This window comes from Hibiscus syriacus, unplaced genomic scaffold, assembly GCF_006381635.1.
Source record: "Hibiscus syriacus cultivar Baekdansim isolate YM2019G1 unplaced genomic scaffold, ASM638163v2 tig00111013_pilon, whole genome shotgun sequence".
NCBI lineage: Eukaryota > Viridiplantae > Streptophyta > Magnoliopsida > Malvales > Malvaceae > Hibiscus > Hibiscus syriacus.
The window spans coordinates 476,250-487,439 of record NW_024062953.1 but is presented as its reverse complement, the minus strand read 5'-3'; the positions used below and the strand labels follow the sequence as shown (position 1 = coordinate 487,439).

At 34.4% G+C, this 11,190-nt stretch overlaps 1 protein-coding gene and 1 pseudogene across 1 annotated transcript; both read right to left on the bottom strand.

The window, feature by feature from the left end:
* Window positions 1–317: 317 nt before the first annotated feature.
* LOC120150014 lies at window positions 318–5,757 on the bottom strand (annotated as a pseudogene).
* A 2,812-nt stretch (window positions 5,758–8,569) lies between these two features.
* LOC120150091 (rho guanine nucleotide exchange factor 8-like) lies at window positions 8,570–10,580 on the bottom strand. Its single transcript, XM_039162805.1, has 6 exons — window positions 10,315–10,580; window positions 10,113–10,229; window positions 9,794–10,023; window positions 9,439–9,705; window positions 9,035–9,355; window positions 8,570–8,947 (listed from the first exon to the last, which is right to left on the bottom strand). The coding sequence occupies exons 1-6, from the start codon at window positions 10,529–10,531 to the stop codon at window positions 8,582–8,584; spliced, it is 1,518 nt and encodes a 505-aa protein (XP_039018736.1). The 5' UTR covers window positions 10,532–10,580; the 3' UTR covers window positions 8,570–8,581.
* Window positions 10,581–11,190: the final 610 nt, after the last annotated feature.

Sequence of the window (11,190 nt, the reverse complement as noted above, 5' to 3'; positions counted from 1 at the left end):
TCATTCAATGAATCTAGATGGATGGCTGAGATCAAAATTTTATTGTTTCATGTGCCGTGGATGGAAACTAGAAAAGAACAAGGATGATGTTTATGCACAAATTTTATTATACTAGTACATTTTGGTTTTTGAAACAGTCACCTGACTGTCTTAGGTGTGTAATATTGTATCAGTGGACGCATCATTTTTCACTGATATTAATGCATTTTGGTTTCTGATACATTGTTTCAGGTTTTTCATTATTTTTAGAGTATTATATAAGTTATGTATGATATAATTATACATCAATTATATTAGGGATGGATCTTAAAACTATTAATCAAGTAAAATAACTTTGCCGCGTCTACTTTATTATTAGCCTTAAAGCCTCGACTTTGATGATGTAGATGAAGTTGGCGCTGCGCTCTGCAAATACACAAAGGCTGAGCACGTCAAGATCTCATCTTTACTTGTTTGGTTTAATAATTAAAGGGTGTGAACACATGACATCTTAATATTCAAAAGTTCTATTTTAAAAATGAAGTTTATTTGGTTATATGTATTTAAATTTAATAACATATAATTAACAATATCATCCATTGGATTTTAATTTTTAAATCCAACGGTTGATGATGGAACCCTGGATAAAGGAAACTACAAACAAAAAGGGATAAAAGGTTCTTACCAATGGGATGCCTTTAATGGCTCTTTCTTCCAGATACTTTGAAGGTTTATAGAAGCTACCGTACATTTCTGACCATCTCTTTAGACTTTCATACACATGCTTTGCTCCAACTGTATCCGCCCAAAACACTATACCACCACTGCCAAAGAAAATGTCATAATGATTGTTCAGAGATGTGGGAGAATTGTGGGACAAACACATAACTAGGAAAATAAGAATACTACAAAAATAAAATCCCGTGACATAAATCTTTGTAATAATGGTACATAATGCCACTAAAGACGATAATGGATAATGAAAATTATGCAAGTAATATGTTTTAAATATTTTGGGTGATTATAACGTAATATTTGTTCACAATTTTTTTAGTTTATTAGCAACACACATTCTACAGATACAATTGCTCGAACATGAACCTCTAAGAAAAACAACATTTTTTTTACTATGGTAGTTATTCAATAAGTTCATTATGCAAGCAAATATCTTAAAATAATCTTTTGCAATGATACAATAAAAGAAGAAAGAGAGACTTACCAGTAAGACGGGAAGCTCATTCCAAGAACAGATGCAGTATCAAGGTGTGATGCTTGAACCACAACTCCTTCATCGAGAACCCGACATGCCTCATTGACTACTGGGAATAATACCATCTCCAGGATTTCTTTATCAGTAACTGTTATAGGCTGTCAAACACTCTCAATAACACTTCATTAGATGATTTTGCATACAAGAAGAAAGAGCATTCAGTTGCCAGATTTAATGGCCATAGAATAAACTTGACATTTGCACGTGTTTGAATCATATCAATACATAATTTTTAATTACATCGGTTTGAATCAATATTCTAATCCTTTTGGATTTATATTATTTTAAATTAACAACATTTTAGATTTAGATAAGAGACGGAACCAAATAAAACATTAAAAGATCAAATATAAACAGTGATTGAATTCAATAAAATATAATAACATTTTTTGGGGCCAAAGACTCAATTTGTCCATTTCTGAAATTATTAGAGACCAAAGGTATTTATATGAAAAGGTTTGGGACCATTATTCAATTTGTCTACTTTTAGTATTGTTAAGGAACTTCAAGGTGTTATTGCAAAAAAAGGTTGAAGACTAAGGTCCAATTTACTTCCTTTTGAAATTAACATAAAAATAAAATGTATTTATTAAAAAAAATGGAGGTGAAGTCCTCTCATGTTTCATATAGTTCCGTTCAGGTTTAGCCGTTTAGATAAATTAAGGTTTGGATTAGGGATGGACATCAGGGTGTAGTTTTTTCACCTTAGATTCGATCCGACTCAAACTTAAATTTTCTAATTTTCAATCTTATTAAATTGAATCAAATTGAAACTCATCCGGTCTGAATCACGTATCCATCTCTAGTTTGGATTGGATGATTAAAGTTATTAAGTTTTTATATTTAATCTATTAAACTAAATTTAGGATCAGAATTGACACGTATAATTATATAGAATCATATTTGAAGGGAAGTGAGCCTACCTTTCCACCGGGCATAAGTTTAGTTTGCTGTTGACACTCTTCAATAATAGGTAATATCGAAGGATCATGTTTTGGCTTGCTTCCCTTCTCATAAATATAATATCCCTTCCCGTTGATTTTCCCTGGAAATTACCAAAACTTGATAAATTCCCACCACAACTAACGGCAAAAAAGAATGTCATATGAACAAAACTATGGTTTTCTTTACCATTTCGTCCATTTTTCATCAAAAGTTCAATCAATGGAGATATGAATACTCGATCCGGGAACGACTTCGAAAATTCTTTCCAAACTGCCATGAACACCCCCGTAGCCTGATACGTCTTGCAGCCTGCAAGTATACCAAAAGAGAAGCACTAACTTATCACCGTTCATCTAGAATCAACTCGAATATAAAGTTCATATGTATCATTTATCTAACACCGTATTCAACAATCACATCTGAGTTCGAAACATATGTACTCAGTTCATGACAATGCTATCTAAGCTAAGGAAAGAAGCTTACTGGAAAGGACCAATAGGAATGCCGAAATTGGTGATCACCCGGTCGATTCTGAACAAGTCGACACCTAAATTGACCAACAAATGTGCACCTTGTGAATATGGGAAGAATGTTCGGTTGACCGCAAAACCGGTGCAATTACCGACCACGACCGGAACTTTCTTTATGACTTTCCCCATTGCCACAAGATCAAGAATGACTTGTGGAGAAGTCTTTTGTGTACGTACAATCTCCAAAAGAGGCATCACATGGGCAGGGCTGACAAATGAGAGCCAAATAAAATGAGAAAATAAAAAAAAGTTGGACCAAATAATTATTAATAAAAAAAAGGGAAATGAATTATATAACCTGAAAAAGTGAGCTCCTACAACACGATCTGGTGATTTTGTTTTTTCTGCGACTAAATTGAGGTCAATAGTGGATGTGTTTGTCGCCAAAATGCAGTGAGGAGGGCATGCCTCCTCTATTTCACTAAATATTCTTTGCTTTAAAGGAACATTTTCAATGACGGCCTGCAAAGAGGAACAACATTAGATAATATTTCTTTTGCATATGCTCAACATCACAGAAAACAAATTTGTAAGTAGAGATAGACAAATTATGAGAAAGGACAAGTTATAAATTCCATAACATAGCTCACCTCAATGACCATGTCTACATCTTTAAACTCAGAGTAATCCAAAACTCCTTTAAGCATTGAGAGAGCTTTTTCGGCCTTATCCTTTGTCAATTTCCCTCTAGTAACTAAAGCTCTAACATTTGCTGCCAGAAAAATGGCTGTCCCTTTTTCCCATATGTATGGGGTAAGGGGGAGATAAGATAGTAGGCTACCCCCAACACCAGGTTGAGAGCAGCTTCCGTAAGAGACCTCCGAATTATGAAATGCCCTCCGTGGGACTCGATCCCACGACCTCAAGGTTAAGAACCCTGTGCTCTACCAACTGAGCTATTAAAAAAATGATAAACTATTATAATCACCTTGAATCGTTTTTATTCCCTTCTGAAGATATTCAGAGTTAACTTCCTTGAGAAGGACAAATATATTGCTCACTGTAAGAGCCGTCGCTATTCCAGATCCCATTAGGCCTCCACCAATAATGGCAACTTTCTTTATTTGCCTAGGTTTTAGACCAAGATCAGTAACATTTGGCACCTGCAAAAGTAAAACTTCAGGGGAAACAATACAATGGAAGATCCCAATTGACTTGTGAGACTTCAATATGTATTTCAAACTTTAAAGTTTGAATTCAAATTGCAAGTGCAGCAGCCACTGGCTTAATTATTGCTGGAGCAGTTACCTTTGATGTAGTACGCTGGGCAAAGAACGCATGGACAAGACCTTTTGCAGTGTCTTGAATGACCAACTCCTTAGCAACTTTGACCTCCTGCATAGATAAATCCCTATGTGAAAACATGAATAGGCATAGAAAACTAAATCTTTAGGTGCAACTGAGTAGAGATTCTTATGAGACTAGACTTTATCACATAGAAGATTAAATACAAGGGGGTCCTAAAAATACCTTCAAAATTCCATGATATCCCCCATGGACAATCCCCTCCTCAATTACGTCTAGGCAGGCCTGATGCTGAGGCAAATTTGGGACAGTCCTTCTGGCTTTTTTTCTTGCAATTTCTATAACCTCCTTTGCTTCCAAGATGGATCCAATTTTGTCCGTTCTGCAAAGAGAACGTGTCCATGGTTTACGTTTCTCTGCAATGTCTAACGCCCACCTGCGAGAAGCTTCCAGTAACTCTTCTGAGGGGACAATAGCATCAATAAGACCCAGTTTCTTTCCTTCTTCAGACATGATTGGTTTCGATGACTGCAATTATACATAAAGTGACGAAAATGATAGATAACAATGAAGAATTAATTACAAACTATTAAAACTTTCGGAAAGCATCGCAGACAGGAGTACTACCTGTATAATTTCAATAGCTTTTGGCAGCCCGATGAGCCTCGGAAGACGTTGTGTGCCTTTTGGAAGTGCCATAGTTAAACGAGTCAGTCAAAGCTTGTGAAGTTGGTTATCATTTCAAACTCAAAATAATTGCACATCTGAACATGCTTATTTTCTCAAAATTACACTGGTGGACATACCTCCAAGCCCGGGAATCACTCCAAGTGACAGTTCTGGCAAGCCAAGTTGAGCTTTAGGGGCAGCAATACGTCCATGGCAAGCCTGCATAAGAGTAACATGGATTAGATAACTGAGCAAATTAACAATCATAATGGTAAAAATTTTCATCAATAAAGGGGAACGAAGAAACAAACAATCGCTAATTCTAAGCCGCCTCCAAGGGCTAATCCTTCAACGGCTGCCACAACAGGCTTCTTGCATTCTGAGAGGATTTGAAAAACAACATAAGATGAGCCATAAACAACAGTGAAAATAACACTTGCAATAAGTAAAAGGATGAGGAAAGACCTTCAATAGCATTAAGGACAAGATCAACGGATACGTCAGGCATCATAGATACATCACCTGTTTAAGCATCATTATGTGAATTTCCACTCCTCATTAAATTGTAAATCAGTAAAATTAACCGCACAAGAACTGCGAAGAATCTAACCAATTAATCAACTCATACCGGTTCCGTGAACTTTCTGGAAAACATTGATATCAAAACCACCAGAAAACTTTCCTCCATTGCCTTGATCAACAAAAACAAACAAATAAAATCAATAATAAAAATTTTAACATGAGAAAAATCATAAAAAATAGATTCCATTGAAATGAATGAGAACTCACCGATTAAAACAACCGCTTTGACATCGTTTCTCCTAGAAGCCTCCTCAAATTTCTCCATCAATCCCTCAATTACTGCAACGGTTGGAAAAAAAAAAGAACAAATCAAATCGCTGCCTAAAAAATGATGAGCCAGAAAAATAAGAGAAACATAAGCGATTAAGCTAGCAGAGCTTTACCGGGAATAGCCATGGCGTTCACGGGAGGATTGAAGATGGTGATAACTGCAACGGCGTCGTTTCCGACCTCCATTGTCACTCGTGTTTGCGACATCACTCGTTTGGCTCTTTACTTTGCCTTCGTTTTTCCTATCGATTTTCCCACGGAGATGGAATGTAACTTCGAGTGCTGTTTGCTTTGGGTTTATTTATATAGCCGTTGAGTTGAGAAATTTTGGAAAATTTTAAGATTTGACTTAAAAATGATTAAAAACTCTATTAGTCTCTCAGAGAAAGGAGTTATTTAAAATTATTAATCTTGAAAGTGAAATATTAAAATAATTCATCACTGTTTTAATATTTCTCGTTAATTTTATTGGAAAAAAGGAAAAAATTATGTCTAAAGATTAAATTTTTATTATATTAATTTAAATTATAAAAATCAACAAAAAATATCAACATTATATTTTTTATTTTTGAAATTGGTATATATTAAATTATTGGAAAATAATTTATTCAATTTTCCCACCTTATCGATAACAATTTCTCATTTTTCCCACTCTTTTATTTTAAATATTTTCGCTAAAAGTGGAGTCCTGTAACGAAGAGATTTTTGCTGTTCTTTTTGTTGTCGGCGGTCCGACCCTCATCTCATGAAAATCGTGGTGGTAAAGATGCATAGAACTATGTCGTTTTCCTATAGTCTTTAACAACCACAGTCAACCTTTGGATTTGAAACATATATTTATGGCTTTTTTTTGGCATTAATGTTTGATTTTGGGCCAACATGTTTAATATTTTTAAGTAGGTCTCACGTTAAATTTACAACGTATTATATCGATTAAGCTAGGAATATATCGATAAAAATATTATTTTAATTTTGATTAATATATTTCAAAATTAATATCATAATGAATAATTTTATTATTTAATTGATTTAAAATTTTATCAAACCATATTCAACTGATCGAATTATTAATTTAACAATAGTCAAATAAAGATTATAAATACTAAAATTTAATTCAATCGATTAAAATAGATTTTTAATTGAATTACTTTTTTACAATAAACTTTTACAATGACATAATATATCGTATAATTTTTATATTTTATCCACTAATTCAACTAATTAAAACATCGATTTTTAATTTAATTATTAAAAAAATGAGAAATAGTAATATAAAGTTGTAGTCAAATGAAAGTTGGGCTCCACCAGAAGTAAAGTCGAGTATGGTCGATGAGCATTATTCTTTGATAATCGACCCCTTTCACATTATGTTATTGATCATGGTCCATGAGTCAAGGGTCGTGTGAATCACGGGTCAACGATACGGCAAATTACGCACTCCGATTTCCTTTTACGCGATGGCTTGACTGGTTTCGGGAATAAGTAATGAATGTGGTTTGAATTCCATATGAACAAAAGCAAAAGTGGTTGGGCCACAAACCTTTCCTTTGCTGTCCCTACTATGGTAGTTGAAACCAGCATTAGAAAAACACTAATTCAACGATTTATTTCAAGTGAAAGACTACAAAATTATAATTATAATAATATTAAATTAACCATTTTATAACATTTTAATAAATTTATTAAGTATTTTTTAAAAGTTTGAAAGTTTATAATTTCTTAAAAATAATTTGAAAACTTCATGTTGGCAAGTGACGAAGCATACAATGGCGAATGTATATATTCTTTAGGATGGACACGTATCTATATTAAAATCTGAATTTTTTTATGTTAGTTATTCATTTTATTAAAGTGTTCATCTAAATTTTATTTGTGTGTTTCTCGTACGAAAACTTTTATATTTAATACATGTATCCACCCTAAAATATATTCCTTCATCTTTCATGTCGTTTGAAAGTCATTTTTTTTCTAATGCTGCCAGAACTCCTATTGAATTTATCCACCAACTTCTAAGTTACAAAATGTCAAATTGAAAATCAAAGTCTATACAAAATATATCAGTCTAATCAATATCAGTAGTATATTAAATTAGAGGGGAGTATTTGATCGAACAAAAATAAAAAATAAAATTCAATTTATATCAGTAGTATCTTAAATTAGAGGTGAGTATTTAATTTTAAATTAAAAACAATATATCCAAAGATAAATAAAAAATTTATATAAAAAATTAATTTAATATATAATATAATAAATGAACTTTGATATATGTAATTATATATGTAAAATTTTGATTCTATTGTGTTTATAAAATTTTAATTACTGTATGCGTATAAAAAATAAATAAATGCAGTTATTTATTTTCAAATGGTTGAATATGATTATATAATTTGTGTATAAAATATATATATTACATTATCATATAATTATTTTTATAAAAAAAAATTATTTGCTTGAATCGAGTTGCTTGAGTCATCTTAGTCAACTTAATTGTTTGGTTTGAATTTTAGCGTCGATCTTAAATTTGTGAAGTTAGAATAACAAATTTTTTTTAAATGATATTGTTTGGATTTTTGGTTAATTAGTTTAATTTCCTTTTGATTATTTGACCCATATTTTTATTTTATTTTATCAATTCTTATGTAATTCTAAGTCGATTTTTGATCAAATTTAAATTGTACACTCTTAAATTATTATAAAATACCTATATAATTTTAATTTATCTTAACAACAAATATTTTAATTTTTCAATTTAATCCCTCAATTTTGTATTTGTTCTTCACATGTACAAACAAGTTTCATGGTGCATTGGAGGCAAAAAGTTGCATAACTTGAAGAACAGATAATCTAGAGGACAGTTACTAGAGATGAAGACAGCAGCCAGAATGCAGTTCCCGAATACATCAAATCTAAATCAGTCACATAATCACTTCCCTGTCCAAATTCACAAGGAAGAGCAGCACAAAGCTCTAAAATTTCTGTACATATGGTAAGCTTTCTTTCTAACAAAATATGAACATATATACTCATCTCCCACTTGTTGCATTTCTTTCCCTCTTTCTTCTACTTCCTCTTGTTCCCCTTCTTCTACCTATCATTGACGAGCATCGGGACTTCTTAGGCCACAGCTTTCAAGTTTCTCTAGATATGGAGATTTCTTTGGGGTTGGCTTGGACGTTTTGTTGTCATCATCACCCTTAAAGTAGATTTCTAGATCAGTTGAATCTCTCCTTCTTGAAGCAATACCCCATCCCATGAAATCCGAGAGAATAGGTGTGTCTGCAGCACTCGTGGCGACTGCGTCTTCACCAGAGGAGCTAGAGGAGGCCTCGGATCTTGCCGGTGAAGATATTCGAGTAAGGCAGTCGGCATGAAGGACATCTTCGATTCTGGACATGACGTTGAATGCCAAGCTCTCTAGGATCCTTGAATAGCTCTCCTGGATAGCGTGTCCTACATCCTGTGGAATCGAATACCAGACCATCAGGTTAGTTTGTCAACCTTGATTACGTTTAACAAAAGATCTGCAATGGTTTGCATGATTTACCCTATTGTATTGGATCTTGGATATATCCAGTGAAGATTGTGGAAGTTCCGGAAATTGCTGCTTTAACAAGATTAAGATGGTCTCGGCCCTCACTTCGAAGAGTTCCCTCTTCTCCAAGCTGACACTCGAACCCCAAGAAGATCTTCCATCTTTATGGTGCAACTTCCTCTTCCAAATGATAATGGAGGCCTCAATCCTATTCTTAAGGTCTAAAACTTTGTGTTCTGTTGACAAGTCCATGGTTGCTAGGAACTGTGACGGATCAAACTGATCCACCGTGATGCTTTTATAGATTGAATCGCCCAGGCTTGATCTTCCATTCTACATACACATGATGGAGAAGAAGAACAATCAAGTTAACTAAAAAGAATAATTACTTGATTGGGGAGTTTTTATTTCTTTACCCTGGGAAGGGAATCGATGTAGCTTTCGGGAATCTCCATTTCGGATAGGATTTCTGCATTGATGGCCATAGCGGCTTTTAGAACCTGATTCACCGACTCCTTTTGACACTGCAGCCACCGTCGTGATGTTTCCGATAACCCATTTGCAGGTACCTTTACAGTCGGATGCCACCATTTGTCATCCCTATGGCCATTTTCGTTATCATGATCGTTGTTTTTGGACACGTACCAGAACTCTTGTTCTTGCCCAAAGCTGTCAAGAGCCTCCTGTTTTTCATTACAAATTCGATCAATCTTTTCTTTTACCATGAAATGATATTTTCAGGTTTAAAACTAGAAGGATAAAGCTACTCACGATAAGCATCGTGTCGAGTTTGCGTAGGCCGGGTATGTTGGTAAGCAGATCGCTCCTTTGTCTAGTGACCATAACCTCCATGTTTGTTCCGTTCTTCGTTTTCTGCAGTGAAGGAACGAACTCGACGATGTGATCGGTGACCGATAGAAGCCAATCCATTTCTCTTCTCCACCTTGCTTTCGTCTCCGGAGCCATAGGTCCTAATTTTACTTGTTCTCCGAAAACGGATGCTGCATTATCATTGGCCAACAGGCTCAGTTATCAAGATTTTTCGTCATGGAAACTAAAAGGAAAAGGTAGAAGATCGATGAGATCAAACCTGCTAGGTTTGTCACTGCATTTGACAAAGCCAAAGCTGAAGAAACACCTTTTCCTCCTCCCGACATATCTTCACCCAGAAGCAACTTAGCAAACTTTTCCTTCATCATATCCATATCTATATCAAACCCAGAAAGAAATCATTAGCAAGAAAATGAATCCGAGTGTGTTTGGCTGGAAAGGAAATTATCTGAAATGTGCACCTGATGGTGGTCTCTCCGGGGAAGTTCCTGGGAAACGATCTCCTATATGTTGGTGATCGGTTGATTTTTCTTGCTGGTTATAATCAACATCATCGGCGTGATCATTACCAGCCGGGGTCGGGTTTTGCTGCTGCCTCGGTGGACTCTCAATCATTCTCATAATGCGGAAAGATCCCGAGTTGTGAGTGCTGTACCGACGAGTCAATGCCCGAACCATCGTGAAATCTTCAAGTTAGCTTCTTCTTCTTCTTTGTTTTCTTTTTGTTGGATCGAGGAATTGAAGAAGAAGCAAAGGAGGAAACGATTATAAATAAAAACGAAACTAGCCTTGTTCAGGTTTTGATTGTAGGGGGAAACTACTCCATTGAAATGAGAGGCTGGCAATCGAAACCGAAAGGATTTATCAGTTTTCAGCTGTACTGAAGAGATACAGCTTTCGAGTGGTTCACGTTGTTTTGGAGTGAACATGTTTTGGGGACATAAATTTGAGGTTCAACTAGCAAAAATAAAACTATAAACAACAAAAAGACTAAAAATGGTGGTTCCTGGTTTGTTAAGATGGGACAAATCTTTGCCCAAAATATCAGGGAAGAACATACAAAGCTGAATAACTGGTTTAACTAAATTCTCTCCCCTTGTTTTCCCCATGGCTGCAAGAAGGGATGGCAGGGAAGATCAGGTCGGCTTTTAAACCGCCTTCATTTCAACCTGAAAATTGAAATCTTTCATTTGTTCTTAAATATTTAAAAGTTGTTTTAAAGATTTAAGGTTAGTTTTTCTCGGTATAAACTACACACTTAGTATCTAATTTTTACTTTATTTTATTTTAATCACTAAATTATTATTTTTTTCAAAAATCATACCAGTATTACATTT

Coding starts and splice junctions, on each gene's coding strand:
- LOC120150091 (XM_039162805.1), bottom strand. CDS start 10,531: ATGGTTCGGGCATTGACTCGTCGGTACAGCACTCACAACTCGGGATCT. Junction 10,024..10,112: donor TGCAGTGACAAACCTAGCAG/GTTTGATCTCAT, acceptor ATGATAATGCAG/CATCCGTTTTCGGAGAACAA. Junction 9,706..9,793: donor AACTCGACACGATGCTTATC/GTGAGTAGCTTT, acceptor AATGAAAAACAG/GAGGCTCTTGACAGCTTTGG.